Here is a 16,996-nt window from a genome sequence, read left to right on the forward strand (position 1 = left end):
AACTTCTTAGTTAATTACTGGAATAGATCTGATACTTCACACCTGAAGTTTAAAACAAGTTTCAAACACAAATATAACTGAACAAGTTTCAAACTCAAAAAATAATTAAAGAAATTGAGGACAGCCCCATCTACTGAGACATGTTGCACAAATATGTTTTATGACATAATAGAGTGAAACAATTTTAATCATGAGAGAATGCTGACAGAGATGTCAAAATCAATATCAACTGTGCCATGGACTGAGAAAACAGTGAATGTCAGGGTTTTTTCATCGATTTTGATATAGTAATACATATTCTCTAGAAAAAAAAAAAGAGAGAATCAGATTGAGTCTTAACAATCCTTTGTTCTTGATCTCTTTTTTTTTCTTTTTTGTGTGCATATTTTCAAACTACAGCTGCCCTAAATGTATACAAAGCCTCGACCAAGGTACTAGAGCAACTGATAAATCAAGCGATTTCTTTTCGGCAGTGACAGATTTTGGGGAATTATTAGGACGTGAAATTCTCAGTTAACACACAATGTGAAAAAGAAAATGTGATTAAAGGGACACAAAAGCGTATGACTTTGTTTATTTCTTTTCTATCTGAAAGTCATTATTCAATTTCCAAATATACAACTTTAAAGTAAGCACAATTCCAAGCAGTCTCTGCTTTTGTGTCTTGAAACGGCACTGTTTTTACTTTTTTGATCACATCATTTTAAAACAAGAAAAGCAAACGCTCAGACGACTCTAATTTGAAATTACTACTTTGACGACACCCCTGTGACCTTGAATGAAGGTCAAAGTCATTCATATTTTGCATAATTGTAAATATCTTCTTCTTCTTCTTTGTTCCTGAGCTTTTTACTCTCAGGGTCACCTTATGGTGAGAGTTTTGCGAGCCACACAGTTTTTACCCCGCCACGTAGGCAGTGCGACGCCGACTTTGGTGGAAGGCGTGCTGGGTATCTTTGTGTTTCCGAGCCCCTAAACTTTTGATGGAAACTCGGGATCTTTAACGTGCGCACTGGTCTTCTGCATGCACATGCACACAAGGGTGGTACGATTCCGTCCTTTTAGAGTCTGCACTGAATGTTGACTCTGGAAATACAAAAAAAATACCTGGGGTTCAAACCCTCAGCGGCCAGACCGACTGGCTTACAAACCAGACGTGCTAACCACTACGCTACGTCCCCGCCATTGTAAATATCAATACAGGGCATATTCCTGCCAAGTTAATGGGGTTTAGGTTCCATAGCTTCCGAGAAAAGCCCAATGTTAAAGTTTGTGGAGGTCGGCGGAAAAGCAGAGTTACTACCCTTATTTTTTGTTGACTATGACAAACAAAGTATGAACGTGATCAGTTTGATGGGATGATCATGAGCAATCCTACAAAGTTTGATGCAATTCTGAAGAATAGTCTGTGAGATACAGAACCTCAGGTTTTTACCTTTCTTTCTTTATTTGGTGTTTAACGTCGTTTTCAACCATTCAAGGTTATATCGCGACGGGGAAAGGGGGGAGATGGGATAGGGGAAAGGGGGGAGATGGGATAAAGCCACTTGTTAATTGTTTCTTGTTCACAAAAGCACTAATCAAAAAATTGCTCCAGGGGCTTGCAATGTAGTACAATATATATGACCTTACTGGGAGAATGCAAGTTTCCAGTACAAAGGACTAAACATTTCTTACATACTGCTTGACTAAAATCTTTACAAACATTGACTATATTCTATACTTTCTTTCTTTCTTTCTTTATTTGGTGTTTAACGCCGTTTTCAACCATTCAAGGTTATATCGCGACGGGGAAAGGGGGGGGAGATGGGATAGGGGAAAGGGGGGAGATGGGATAGAGCCACTTGTTGATTGTTTCTTGTTCACAAAAGCACTAATCAAAAAATTGCTCCAGGGGCTTGCAACGTAGTACAATGTATTACCTTACTGGGAGAATGCAAGTTTCCAGTACAAAGGACTTAACATTTCTTACATACTGCTTGACTAAAATCTTTACAAACATTGACTATATTCTATACAAGAAACATTTAACAAGGGTAAAAGGAGAAACAGAACCGTTAGTCGCCTCTTACGACATGCTGGGTAGCATCTTTCTCGTCCCAACCAATATGGGACTCCCCCTAACCCGCGGGGGGTACTATATTCTATACAAGAAACACTTAACAAGGGTAAAAGGAGAAACAGAACCATTAGTCGCCTCTTACGACATGCTGGGAAGCATCGGGTAAATTCTTTCTCGTCCAATATGGGACTCCCTCTAACCCGCGGTTTTTTTTTTTACCTTCTAAGCCCCCCTGTGACCTTGAAAAACGTCAAAAGTAATTCATATTAGGAACAGTTGTAAAGATCAAAACAGGGCATATTCCTGCCAAGTCTAAAAGATTTTGCTTCCATAGCTTCCAAGAAAAGCCCAATGTTAAAGTTTGTTGAGGTCGAGGTAAAAGCAGAGTTACTGCCTCTGTTTTGTTTGATGAATAGTCTCTAAGATACAGAACATCATTGTTTTCTTTGAAGCTGTGACCTTGAAAAAGGTCAAAGGTCATCCAATCAGGTATCAACCCATAGAGCTCAATGAGGGTCATCATCACACAAAGTTTGAAACATGTTACATATTGTTTCCATGTTAAGGGCAAATTGTTACAGTTTTGACATGGCCGTACAGCCAGACATACACGCGACATTACATAGACTCTTTATGATTCTTATGAGCCAAAAATTAGAAATCCCGAGAGATCAAGCACACACATCAAGCGATTTCCCTGTACAGTCATGTCTCTCTACAAATAGTGCAAATCCTGAGAGATCAAGCATACAAATCAAGAGTTTTCCCTGTACAGTCATGTCTCCATAGAAAAAGTAGAACCCCTGAGAGATCAAGCATACAAATCAAGAGTTTTCCCTGTACAGTCATGTCTCCATAGAAAAAGTAGAACCCCTGAGAGATCAAGCATACAAATCAAGAGTTTTCCCTGTACAGTCATGTCTCCATAGAAAAAGTAGAACTCCTGAGAGATCAAGCACACAAATCAAGAGTTTTCCCTGTACGGTCATGTCTCAATACAAAAAGTAGATCTCCTGAGAGATCAAGCACACAAATCAAGAGTTTTCCCTGTACAGTCATGTCTCAATACAAAAAGTAGAACCCCTGAGAGATCAAGCATACAAATCAAGAGTTTTCCCTGTACAGTCATGTCTCAATACAAAAAGTAGATCTCCTGAGAGATCAAGCACACAAATCAAGAGTTTTCCCTGTACAGTCATGTCTCAATACAAAAAGTAGAACCCCTGAGAGATCAAGCATACAAATCAAGAGTTTTCCCTGTACAGTCATGTCTCAATACAAAAAAGTAGAAATCCTGCAAAATCAAGCACACATACCTTATAAGAAAGCTTAAAAGACAATACAAATTGATTCTGATTCTGAAAATTGATTCCGATTCTGATTCACACCAAGCGATTTCCATGTACAGTCATGTCTCTCTGCAAAAAGTATAAATCATGAGAGATCAAGCATACGTACAAATCAAGAGTTTTTCCTGTACAGTCATGTCTCAATACAAAACGTAGAACTCCTGAGAGATCAAGCACACAAATCAAGAGTTTTCCCTGTACAGTCATGTCTCAATACAAAACGTAGAAATCCCGAGAGATCAAGCACACAAATCAAGAGTTTTCCCTGTACAGTCATGTCTCAATACAAAACGTAGAAATCCCGAGAGATCAAGCACACAAATCAAGAGTTTTCCCTGTACAGTCATGTCTCAATGCAAAAAGTAGAACCCCTGAGAGATCAAGCATACAAATTAAGAGTTTTCCCTGTACAGTCATGTCTCCATACAAAAAGTAGATCTCCTGAGAGAGAAATCCCGAGAGATCAAGCACACAAATCATGTTTTCCCTGTACAGTCATGTCTCAATACAAAACGTAGAAATCCCGAGAGATCAAGCACACAAATCAAGTTTTCCCTGTACAGTCATGTCTCCATACAAAAAGTAGAACTCCTGAGAGATCAAGCATACAAATCAAGAGTTTTCCCTGTACAGTCATGTCTCCATACAAAAAGTAGAACTCCTGAGAGATCAAGCACACAAATCAAGAGTTTTCCCTGTACAGTCATGTCTCAATACAAAACGTAGAAATCCCGAGAGATCAAGCACACAAATCAAGTTTTCCCTGTACAGTCATGTCTCAATGCAAAAAGTAGAACTCCTGAGAGATCAAGCACACAAATCAAGAGTTTTCCCTGTACGGTCATGTCTCAATACAAAAAGTAGATCTCCTGAGAGATCAAGCACACAAATCAAGAGTTTTCCCTGTACAGTCATGTCTCAATACAAAAAGTAGAACCCCTGAGAGATCAAGCATACAAATTAAGAGTTTTCCCTGTACAGTCATGTCTCAATACAAAAAAGTAGAAATCCTGCAAAATCAAGCACACATACCTTATAAGAAAGCTTAGAAGACAATACAAATTGATTCTGATTCTGAAAATTGATTCCGATTCTGATTCACACCAAGCGATTTCCATGTACAGTCATGTCTCTCTGCAAAAAGTATAAATCCTGAGAGATCAAGCATACTAATCAAGAGTTTTCCCTGTACAGTCATGTCTCAATACAAAACGTAGAAATCCTGAGAGATCAACCACATTGTTAGGAAACGCTGTCGTTGCTGAGCTTTGGTTTAGTTTTGTGTGTTGCATGTAGTTGACTTTTTTGTACTTTGTGGGAAAGTACCGATATTATATTTTGTAAACACAATATTTATGTTTGGACGAGAATGCAGGTGAACTTTCTAATTATTCCGGATGCTGGCGCTCACGTGGTGCGCAGGCTGTTATGGGTAACTGAGCAAGGTCAGTTCATAGCAACGGCTATGGCTTTTCGTTTTGCTTGGTTACCACCCTTCTAAGGGCAGGTATTTTGAGTGTTTTTTTCGACATCTAGCATGTGAGATTGAAGTCAATGTATTTATGAGAATTGGAGTAAGAATATGTAATTTAATGGCTTTTGTCAAAATCAGTAAACACAGCTGAGAACTAATTCTCAACTGATAAAAAAAACTGTGTCTTAGAATGACTAGAACTGAATGATGTTCCTGACAATACTCTGTTAACAAAAAGTGACAACCACAGCATGAACAACAGTGATCTCAATGACTAGTCGACTCGCACGGTTGGCCTAGTGGTAAGGCGTCCGCCCCGTGATCGGGAGGTCGTGGGTTCGAACCCCGGCCGGGTCATACCTAAGACTTTAAAATTGGCAATCTAGTGGCTGCTCCGCATGGCGTCTGGCATTATGGGGTTAGTGCTAGGACTGGTTGGTCCGGTGTCAGAATAATGTGACTGGGTGAGACATGAAGCCTGTGCTGCGACTTCTGTCTTGTGTGTGGCGCACCTTATATGTCAAAGCAGCACCGCCTGATATGGCCCTTCGTGGTCGGCTGGGCGTTAAGCAAACAAACAAACAAAAAATGACTAGTCCTTGCACCTGTTCTTTTGGATTCTGTTTCTTACAAAATCTTTGACGTTTCGCCACGTCCTGTTCTTGAGAGCCTTATCCTCTATGAGACACTTGACAATAACCTCTTTGCCAGGCAGATGACCCAGGAGGATGTAGCTTTCCAGGTGTCTGAGCACAGCGCTGACTTCATCATCAGACCAGGCTTTCCTTGCTGCACAGAGAAAAATGATACAATGCTTGAGAATTTCCTCAGATTAAACACAGACAACACCACAACAGACAGCAAACAATTACAAAAGCACTACCTTCACAACTTATGTCATGGCACTGGGGAATAGAACTGTCCAAAACAAACTTTCAGAAAAAGCACATTCCAAAAATACGTAAAATTGTATTGTATAATGCACAAGAAGAGAAAGTTTTCCAGTCATGTGTCAGTAACTTGTAACTTGTTTTTCATGTGGGTTCTGAGCAGACGAAAACCAAGGAAGCCTTGTCAAATGTTTACATTTCTATGCACATTTGGTCAGTGATTTGACGAAAAGCTCGCGCTCAGACATGCAAGTTCCGCAAAGACTGATAACTTACTAAAAAAGAAGAGCAAACGCTCGATTGAGTCACTTTCGACGTAGAAAAAGGTCATGGTGGTCGAAACATTATCAAAACATAGGTCAAAGGTCAACTTAACATGGATATAAGTGTACATCATACCCGAGTACGCTAGTACTTGGGCTCAGCAGACTTTAATTGTGTGTCTGTCTGTCTGTCTGTCTGTCTGGATTTAACAGCTTATTGCTGGGAAACTACTGGGCGCAGTTCGTTCAAAAGTTGATACACTAACTTGATAATAGGTCCGATTGATCGTATTAAAACTTCATAATGTTAGCTGGGACCTAAATGCGAAATAATCCACAAAAACGACTCTTGGCGGTGGGCGCAATTCGCGGTGGGATAGAACTGCTGTTCGGCTAATAGAACTGCCAGCCAGCCACCGACACCTACAGGCTTTGCGTGCATGTGCCACTTCGCGTGCGCGCGACCTGAAGTTAGCACTCTAGGCATTTGAGTTCACTGGCAAAATTGTCAGAGTTAATGGCTTGGTGGAAAGCACGTCCGCCTATGGCCAAAGTGATCCGGGTTCGATTCCCGGCATAGGCGATTTATTTTATCTATTTTTTTTAAATTCTTGTTTACTATTGTTTATCCCCGAGTACGCTAGTACTTGGGCTCAGCAGACTTTAATTTTTCACAAAAACGACTTAACAGTGGGAGGAATTCACACCGGCGGGGCAACACGCAGCCTGATAGAACAGCCAGCCAGCTCGCTGGTTATTTCCCGCATCATCACACGCACGCAGAGGATTTTTGTAGGTCAGGTTGTGGGAAAGTCCACAATGTTCCACAGGGGAACTGGTTGTGTTTGTATTGTTTATTTTCTCACAGTGATGTTGATGGTTTTTACACATATTATGAGGAACTTTTCTCAGATGTTGGATCCCGAGACCAGCCTCTCGTTTACGATTGTAGAGATCGATCAGCACACACAGAACAATCGCTTAAGTTTAATTTCAGAAACCAACATTCACACCACAGGCATTCCAAACATTTATATTGTTAAGTTATGAAGAGGGTCGGCAGTATATTTTTCACTGTGATCAAATAAAAGAGAAAGGCCAGTCACCACACACATCCTCGGCTCGCATGCAATGCATTTATATAGCAAAGGGAATGCCTGTAATTCACACAGAGCAATCACTTGGTCTTAAACGTGCACAAGACAAAAACTTTCATACTGGGGGAGCGAGCCAGTCTGAAGAGTACTCGGGTCCAGCGCGAGCGTTTTTTATTCCTTCAATTATCCGATCCTCTGAATAATAATTATACATTATTCACTGCTGTTTGATGCGTCGAGGTCAGATGCCATGATTGTTTCACCTGTCAGTGCAAAAGTTACCCCGAAGTCCGTAGGGCTGAGGGGCAACATTTGCACCGACAGGTGAAACAATCATGGCATCTGACCTCGACGCATCAAACAAAGGTGAAAAATGAGAGCGTACCACCAGAAGACTGAAGCGATCCAGGTGACTGTGTCGCACCAGAAGACTGAAGCGATCCAGATGAGAGCTTACCACCAGAAGACTGAAGCGATCCAGGTGACCGTGTCGCACCAGAAGACTGAAGCGATCCAGATGAGAGCGTACCACCAGAAGACTGAAGCGATCCAGATGACCCTGTCTGGCCACACAGCTGCGGATATCCAGTGAAGTTGTGGTGTCCTTGTCCTGAAATTAAAAAAAGAGTAAAATTAAAAAGTCTCTTTTTGGATACCAGGGCCGTGGTTTACTTAAAAATGCTGTCAGGGTCTCCGCCAAGTTGTGGGAAGAAACAAACATCTTGACAAAAGTCTCGCAATAACTTTGACCAATCATACAAGCGCTCAATTCCCACCGTGTTAAACGTAAACCAGCTGCTCAAAATGCAGCCCTTCCCAGTCTGTGTCCGTACAATTTGACGGTTTTGACCCTTTCAATACGTATCAGATTTACGCCGTCGACCTGCTCCACTGAATTTAACAAGTTTTCCAACGAAACAAAAGTTTTACCGACAATAAACTTCCAGATCCATCTTCTTTAGCCAAGTAGGCAACGACGAAAACGTAAAAAAACAAACGATGGCGGTCAGTCTCGAGAGAACTGATTACTAAGATTAGTCATACAAGCACACAAGTCCCGTGCATCTTTTGAGCCGAGTTCAATACGTGATTTATGGCTCGCGCTTGCTGGCTTCTGATTGCGCGGTGCAATAATATTAAAATAAGGCTCACGATTGCTGGCTTTTGATTGTGGTTCAATAATATTAAAATAAGGCTCGCGCTGGGCTGCATTTGATTGGAGTAGAGTTTTGACTTGATTGACAGGTGGTAGGGTCCATTCAGCTCCTGCTGTGTTAATTAACAGTTTAACGAAAAAATCCTGCCTTAGTATGGCCACCAGCTCATCTCCTCTAGTGCTTGTCAATGAAATTTGATACCAAGCATTATATAGAAACAAATCATTTTCTAATTAGTTCAAATACCTTTTTGTGAGGCTGCTGTTTGAGGATGGGTATCTTCTTCATCGTCGTCGTTCTCCTCGTCAACAATGATGTCATCGCTGATGTCGACACTGTCCAGAGAAGTTGGGTTTGTTATTTCTCCTTTCTCCAACTGAATGAGAAGTTTTGCCACTTTCGTCACTTGAAGCGCTGCAGAAGGTAATCTATAGTAACGTCTGTGTGTGCGAATGTCATGACCCAGAAACTGAGCAACAACGTCAAGCTCATTGTCTGCAAGATTGTAGAGTTGAGTCATTGTGGCTACGTGCTTTCTCAAGGATGTGGACGTAATAAGTTCAGGGTGCTGCAAATCTGCTTGTTGGCAATGAATCTTCAGAGTGTCACTTCCGCGAATGTGTCCATTTCTATCACCATGACCAAAGCAGCTTTGAGAGAAAACAAAGTTGTTTGTTTCAGGAATGCCAGCTTCTTGACGAGATGCAATGAGTGTTTCAAAAGAATCTACCAAATTTGCTGTCAGCAAAATTGGAACGATTGTGCCAGTTTTGCCAATAATCTCCACCCTTTGTAATGATTTACTCAAAGCTTGTTCAAATGAAGGCAAGCTGTGCAGAATGTCATCACTTGTATCAAGCTGACGGTTTTCAAAATCTTGAACTTTCATTTTGGACACTTCTCCAGATCTTCGGCGGTTGAAGAGGATCACTTGACTGAGTAGAGCTTTACAAAGTGAATGTCGAGCTGTTGTTTTGTCCCGAGAAGAAGAAGCGTTTTTCATGTCCTTTTTTGCATCCTCTGCAACCTGTGATAGGTGCGACGAGAGCTTTTGTATATCTTTCGAGAGTGGAAGTCGCTGCACATTGTTCTGATGTCTTCTGTAAAGAGTTCTTGCGGCTGACGACGAAACCCATTCATTCCACCGAACATCGAAGACTTCTATGAAGTGCTTGCACTGCTGTCTCAGTTGCATGTCATTTTGCTCAATGGCCTTTGCTTGCATCAACAAGGTGCATCTTTTCAAAGTGTGGCCAATTTTCTTTGCCGTTGATGGGTTTTTGAAGTCGGACGACTCTTTTGAAAATTCACAAAGTACACGTGTAGCTTGGACAATAGTACTGAACATGTCCGGTTTCAGAAAATCAATCAACTGTCCATTCTGATTGCCACTTTCTTTCCTGAGTGCAAGTACAAGGCGTGCTATTTCTCTCAGTTTATTTCGAATGTAAGCATGTCGATCGGAATCAAACCCATTCTTCCTCGTCTCTCGCAGTGCAAGTTCCCGAATCGTTATATCTGTTTTAACAATCATGCCCACTGGGTCATTTTTCACATGTTCCAATATTTCACGCAGCTTTTCTTCGTCATGGTCCCTGGTGATTTTACTCCCCGGGACAGCAGGAAGAAGAAGTCTTCCAGCAACAACCTTTCCTTTTGAAGACTTGCAACAGGGTTTTACGCACTTATGACGGTACATGTCCTTCGAATTGAAATAACCGTAACACTCTGGACAAGGTACAAAGTCTTTCACTTGCTTTTCTTCTTTGGCACTTTTGCGCTTTACCACAATTCCCCTTTGCCTTCTTCCCAAACTTTCCGGTTATGCCTATGATCCCCTAAATTTCTCATCTTTGACAATTCTTTTTTCTTGTCTTTCCTCGATGCATGAAACAATGGAACAAGAATGGACTCATCTCTGTGAAAACTATTGAAATGTCTTTCCAACTTTGTTGTAGACAAACCACACACAAGACACCAATGAGATTTATCTTTTTTCTTCTTTTTTGGTCCATCTCCTGAACTTTGATCAACAGTAAAGCCAGTAATTTCAGGCTCTTGCTTGTCAGAGGAAGAATGACATGTGGAAGAAATATCGCAACGTTGCAATGTTGACGGAGCATTTGGATTTTCAAGTGGAACCGATAAGTAAGGAAAAGGGGAGGGTATTGTTTGCTCATTTACAGCAGAACTGTCAGAGTCAGAAACATGGTCCTTTTGAGACTCATCGTTGGGAATCCATGTTGGGTCTGTGTCCGACAAATCGTAGTCCGAACTGGCACTGTCTTTGTCCTGAAACATAAATGAAAGGGGTTTATCACATATGCTACATGCATTTTAGGTAAGAGAGCATGGGTCGTTAGTCAAGTAATTGCTGAATGCCTTTCAATTGGAGTTATTTCTAAGATCGTCTCAAACACAACTGCACCGTTGTCAATCTCACCACGTGCTTCAAATTCTTTCTGTATCATTCCTTATTGAAGTTATTCCCATGAACATAATTAATTTTCCAAAGTATTCTTATTTCGGTGACAAGATGGTAACTTCTTCTTTTTCTACCTCTGTGTTCCTGAGCTTTTTACTCTCAGGGTCACCTTATGGTGAGTCTTGCATGCCACACTGTTTTTACCCCGCCACTCAAGTGACTCATAAATTATCTTTCTGAAATTTACAGCTGTAATTGTTTTAGTTTGTTTAACTGTTCAATACATTTATAAGCAAGCTGTTGTTTTAAACTTTGACTAGTATTTTCTGCTTCTCTCTCTCTCTGATTTTTTCTCCATTGCTCAAGATCGAAAGTCAATGCCCTCATTTGAAATTCGTTTACGTTTGTATACCCCCCAAATGATTTTTCTTTGTTTTTATACCCCCAAGCAAGCAATAATAACGTGATTTTTTAATTTATTACGTGAAATACCCTCAATTGTACGTGATGGGAAACACTGTAAAACAATATGCAATAAGCTTCAATCTTCTTTACAATTCAGCCAAACTATATATATCCTCTGTAGGATTAAGTCTCACTCTGGTAAGTTGCCGTAAAACAGTTCAGGGGACTACCACTATATTGCGGTCCAGTATATTGTGAATTCGGCTATATCGCACCAACATGCTTGTAGCCCACTTGAACACAAGTGTTTTTAAATGCCTTCCACTACAACGCAAATACATATCGCGGTCCAATCTCTTGTACTTCCTTTGCAGATTTATTTTCCGCAACAGAGAATCGAATCGTCCCAGTAGGCTATCAGTGAAAGGCGACAGTTTTCTCGCCTTTGTTAACTCGGTAAGGGTTTTTCGGACATATATGTAAACTGCTGACCTGGATGAGCCTGTCACGTGGGCGAAGGCGTCCATCGGAAAGTGCCGGATCCTGCACCCCGGCCTTGATTTAGCGGCCCCCTGTGGTGCTGGCACACCCAACCACCGTGAAGCCCAGGCCTCCCGCCGAGCTCTTCTCTAAATCCACCGTGAAATCCTGTAACTGACAAAGGGTAGAGAAATGATTCAATCTCTTCTCTAGATCCACCATAAAATCCTGTTACTGATGCAGGGTAGTAGAATGATTTTTTTCTTTCTTTCTTGAACTTTTTACTGTGTCAGGGTTGCCTTATGGTGAGAGTATTGCGTGCCAGACTGCTTTTCCTACCCCGCTACGCGGGCAGCAAGACGCCAACTTCAGGGGAAGGCGTGCTGGATATCTTTGTGTTTCCGAGCCCCTAGACTTTCGCGGGAAACTCGGGATCTTGAAGTTTAAAATGTGCATTAATCTTTCTGCATGCGTTAGCACACGAGGGTGGTACAAACCTTCTGGTCTCCCCTCAAGTTGATTCTGGTACCTGGGCTCGATCCACAGTCAGCCAAATCAACCAGACGCTCCAACCAACAACGCTACAACCCCCGACAAGTGATTTCATCTCTTCTATCCACCGTAAAATCCTGCAACTACCACAGGGTTGTGAAATTCTCAGGCATTGTACAAAGTCGGAAGCAACTTTCGCTGAAAAGTTGCTTCTTGAACAATTCTCCATCATTTTCTGCAAAGATTTCACACTAATTGACTAAACACTAAAACAGGCTAAGAAATGGTGGTTCCAATCGGACAGACTTTGCTGATATCCGCAAATTTGTTGAAGGGTACCATGTGCCTGAATGATGTAATCCACCGCAAAAAAGCAAGAAAGTGTTATTGCCGGGAATTCTAGTCCACAGGAAAAATCCTGTAACTGACACAGGGTAATGAAATCTACTGCAGAAATGTAAAAAGCCATTTCAAAGAAAGCAAAATAAATGCATAAGTGATCCCTCTCAACTAAAATTTGGGTTCAGAATGGAAAATGATGAAATGACCTGTCCCCCAGACTAAAACTTCCATTGCAATATCTTAGGTGTGTGCAATGCAGTGAAATTTCTTACCTATAACAGTATAAGCATATAATTATGATAATCTATTCGAGTAAAAAGTAAGTAAAAACAAATTTTAAAAAATGGAAGTAAAATAAAAGCTTTATACAATAGGGGTGAAATTTGTACATGTCAGCCCACATATTAGACTTAGCATTCATTTTTACTATAGTTTTATCCCTCCATGTTCGACTTGGAGGTACTACAAGCTTTAATGTGTCTGTCTTTCCAACTGTTGTTTAGGTAACCCTGGGTTTCGTATTTGAACACCCCTGTTTTGTCATTGAAGTAACTTGCCAGAAAAACAACAGTTTTGTCTTTTTATAAACTCATAACTGATGAGTGAGGGGGAAAAGAAAAAAGGATTACCTGGTCATCGTTCAAGATCTCTTTCTTATCAGCAGTTTGACTGTTTTCAGTCACAGCGGTGTTGGTCACTCTCTCCTGACACATGAGCACAACGACAGAATCCGCCGAGCACACGCTGGCCGGAGATTTGTTCTTTATCGTATCAGCCGGAGACACATCTCCCTTGTCGCCGCCACGACCTCTGCTAAGGTTGTCGAGGAGACTGTCGTCAGCAGCAGCTGCCACAATGAAGGCTGCGTCAAGGTCAAAATCTTCATCACCACCATCAACGTCATGGTGATATTTTTCAGCAACGGTGTAAATCCTCTCAAACTCTGATCTAGAACTGTCCAAGACATCAGAGTTGATGTCGCTTTCAGTGTTGTTGGATTGTTCTTCCACTCGCAGCTCCCTCAGGTTGAGGGGAGGGGGCTGGGCGACGATGGAGATGTTGTGCTTGTTGACGGGCGTGGCAGCCGACGAGGCGAAGGCTGACGGAGGGGAGATGGGGGTTTCCCGACCCCCCTCTGCGATGGAGAAGGAGTCGGCAGCATGTAAGGCTGGCTGGGACTGGTGTTGTTGTTGTCTTTCCTGCAGTGAAAGTCTCTCCTGAACCTGAAAGTTTCATGAATAAAAAGTTGAGAGTTTTCCTTCAAGCTAACAGAAAAAAAGCTCTGTACTTATCTAGTCAATCACAATCCGGTTTATTACTGTAGATTTGCTATTGTGTTACTGAACAGAAAGGCTAGTTATCTCACTTATTTTTTTGATGACATAATTTGTAAAACGCTAAAGATGTTACTAATTTGATGTAAAGAACAATTCTACCAAGTTTGAAACAAATCCGATGAATAGTTCAGAGATCTATATAACATTTCCAATTTTTCCTTCGAGGTTGCCCTGTGAATGATCTTAACAAGGGTCAACAAAACTAATGTTAAAGCGTTGGGGGTAATGATCAAACAAATTTTGAACTCAGTCACTTTTACTATAGTTTTATCTCTCCATGTTCGACTTGGAGGTACTACAAGCTTTAATGTGTCTGTCTTTCCCAACTGTTGTTTAGGTAACCCTGGGTTTCGTATTTGAACACCCCTTTTTGTCATTGAAGTAACTTGCCAGAAAAACAACAGTTTTGTCTTTTTATAAACTCATAACTGATGAGTGAGGGGGAAAAGAGAAAAGGATTACCTGGTCATCGTTCAAGATCTCTTTCTTATCAGCAGTTTGACTGTTTTCAGTCACAGCGGTGTTGGTCACTCTCTCCTGACACATGAGCACAACGACAGAATCCGCCGAGCACACGCTGGCCGGAGATTTGTTCTTTATCGTATCAGCCGAGAGACACATCTCCCTTGTCGCCGCCACGACCTCTGCTAAGGTTGTCGAGGAGACTGTCGTCAGCAGCAGCTGCCACAATGAAGGCTGCGTCAAGGTCAAAATCTTCATCACCACCATCAACGTCATGGTGATATTTTTCAGCAACGGTGTAAATCCTCTCAAACTCTGATCTAGAACTGTCCAAGACATCAGAGTTGATGTCGCTTTCAGTGTTGTTGGATTGTTCTTCCACTCGCAGCTCCCTCAGGTTGAGGGGAGGGGGCTGGGCGACGATGGAGATGTTGTGCTTGTTGACGGGCGTGGCAGCCGACGAGGCGAAGGCTGACGGAGGGGAGATGGGGGTTTCCCGACCCCCCTCTGCGATGGAGAAGGAGTCGGCAGCATGTAAGGCTGGCTGGGACTGGTGTTGTTGTTGTCGTTCCTGCAGTGAAAGTCTCTCCTGTACCTGAAAGTTTCATGAATAAAAAGTTGAGAGTTTTCCTTCAAGCTAACAGAAAAATAAGCTCTGTACTTATCTAGTCAATCACAATCAGGTTTATTACTGTAGATTTGCTATTGTGTTACTGAACAGAAAGGCTAGTTATCTCTCTTATTTTTTTGATGACATAATTTGTAAAACGCTAATGTTACTAATTTGATGTAAAGAATTCTACCAAGTTTGAAACAAATCCGATGAATAGTTTCAGAGATCTATATAAAATTTCCAATTTTTCCTTCGAGGTTGCCCTGTGAGTGATCTTAACAAGGGTCAACAAAACTAATGTTAAAGCGTTGGGGTAATGATCAAACAAAAATTGAACTCGGTCACTTTTATAGTTTCCGAGAAAAGTCCAACCTTAAGGTTGTGACACGTCATCCGTCTGGCCAGACTAAACACGGGCCGATTACAATTGAGTCACTTTTACTCAAGTGACTAAGAAACAGGATTTTGCTTTAAATTTCACCACAAAAGTTACAAAAATGGCTTTATTAAGCGGCTTTTTCTTAAGCATAACATATAGTGGACATTCCGGACCCTAAAAAATTCAGTTTTTAAAGTGGCTGGCTTATCAACCGCAGCTTTATTAAGGATGGATTAATTCGTTGAAGTGTCTCTCACAGAATCAGCCGGGCTTTCAGGACTGTCACAGTCATTGTGTAATTAAGACAACCTGTAAATTACAGCCACAATTATGGCTGCAATGAGGAGAAATCAATATTTTATCATTTAATTTTGAAGCGCATCTAAAGTCACTGTTCACAGTACTTGCCACCAGGGCTAGAAATTAACCTTTTTCCTTGAGTGCAACCCGGGCCCATTACTGAAAAAGTTTGAGTGCCCTGATGGAACTATGAGTGCCTTCTGTTGACTAAAAGTCATTGTTTTCGATTTTTTTGCGTGCAAATCGGGCACCTTTGACGCGAACTTTGCGTGCCCGTCACCAACTTTCCGTGCAAAATTCACCAGGCACCCGTTAATTCGAGCCCTAGCCACTGAGCACAACACAGTGACACATCAAACGGCTTTCTTTCTTTGAAAAAAGCGCACGCTGGGCAGTGAAAAAGCGTGCAGACTTACAGTCAGTCGCACTCGCAGAGACTCAAGGACAAATGCGCTGCGGAGAAATTCGCCTTTGTGGGACTGGGGTCTTATTAAGTTGGTTTCCAAGTCAAACTAAGTGAAAATTAAATACAGTGGTACTCCCCATGTAAGACCTCCCAAAATCTGACAAATTTAGGTCTTAAAAGGGGGGGGGGGTCTTACAAGGGGGGTGAGGTCAGGTCAGAAAAAGACAGTGAGAGAGAAAAATCAGTGACAGAGAGAAAGAGAGAAATACCTTCAGGGTCCATCGAAGTTGTGGCATAATTACAGTTGTGGTTTGGTGAATTAATTTGATAATCTAATTCAATAAAAAAGCAAGAGGTATGTATCTTTTTTTTTTTTTACTTTAATTGTATCCTCTACATGTATTAAAAAAATATTTGGGAGTCAAAAGAGTTTATGTTCATATGGGTGTCAGTATTTGGAAGAGGACTATACACCTGTCACAAAACCAACTCCAAACGCGTTCGTTGAGGTCACCATAAATACATTTCCTTGCTTGGAGTATTTGCGGTCACAATTTTCGCCGGTCTCCCATCGATTGACCACGTTCTTGGTCGCTGACGATCGATTGAATCTGAGTTTTTCTACCTCAAACGACCGCGCGATCGAAATTGCTGTTTCGCCCTTACGGCTCCGTTTCACCACTTCCACCCTCTGTTCCAGAGTCAAAATGTCCTCTTCTTTCCGCGCGATTGAGTGTTTGAAGTTGAAGGAGAGTTCGAAGCCATGGTGAAGAAGAAGATCGTTGATGCTCGCGCGTGTGTTTGTTGATTTTTCGAAAGGAAGTGGACAAAGAACAAAGTTCCTCCCAAGAACAATCAGGGACTGGAACGAGACCCCTTCATTCCTCCTCCTCTCACACCCCCAGGCCCCAGACTCCTGCATTGCGCAGGAGTCGAGTTCCTGCATTGTGCAGGAACTCCCAGCCCCCAGTAGATTCTAGCTAGGTTTTTTTTTTTTCTTTACTCTTTGGAATCTGCAACCCTCCACAATGTGACATAATGGTCAGCCTAAATGACCGTGGTC

The 16,996-nt window shown here is 41.6% G+C and overlaps 1 protein-coding gene across 1 annotated transcript in view; it reads right to left on the minus strand.

Moving 5' to 3' along the window:
* Positions 1-14,374, minus strand: part of LOC138981187 (uncharacterized) — a 14,415-nt gene extending 41 nt beyond the window's left edge. The window contains exons 1-6 of the mRNA XM_070354026.1: positions 14,236-14,374; positions 13,066-13,659; positions 11,615-11,776; positions 8,539-10,584; positions 7,521-7,745; positions 1-5,674 (exon numbers count right to left, since the gene is read on the minus strand). The exon at positions 1-5,674 is cut by the window's left edge and continues 41 nt beyond it. Coding sequence (XP_070210127.1) covers positions 11,684-11,776; positions 13,066-13,659; positions 14,236-14,319 — 771 coding nt within the window. The 5' untranslated portion in view covers positions 14,320-14,374 and the 3' untranslated portion in view covers positions 1-5,674; positions 7,521-7,745; positions 8,539-10,584; positions 11,615-11,683. The remainder of the gene's footprint in view (positions 5,675-7,520; positions 7,746-8,538; positions 10,585-11,614; positions 11,777-13,065; positions 13,660-14,235) is intronic.
* Between the last annotated feature and the right edge of the window lie 2,622 nt (positions 14,375-16,996).

Source organism: Littorina saxatilis, linkage group LG12 (assembly GCF_037325665.1).
Source record: "Littorina saxatilis isolate snail1 linkage group LG12, US_GU_Lsax_2.0, whole genome shotgun sequence".
Classification (NCBI taxonomy): Eukaryota; Metazoa; Mollusca; class Gastropoda; order Littorinimorpha; family Littorinidae; genus Littorina; species Littorina saxatilis.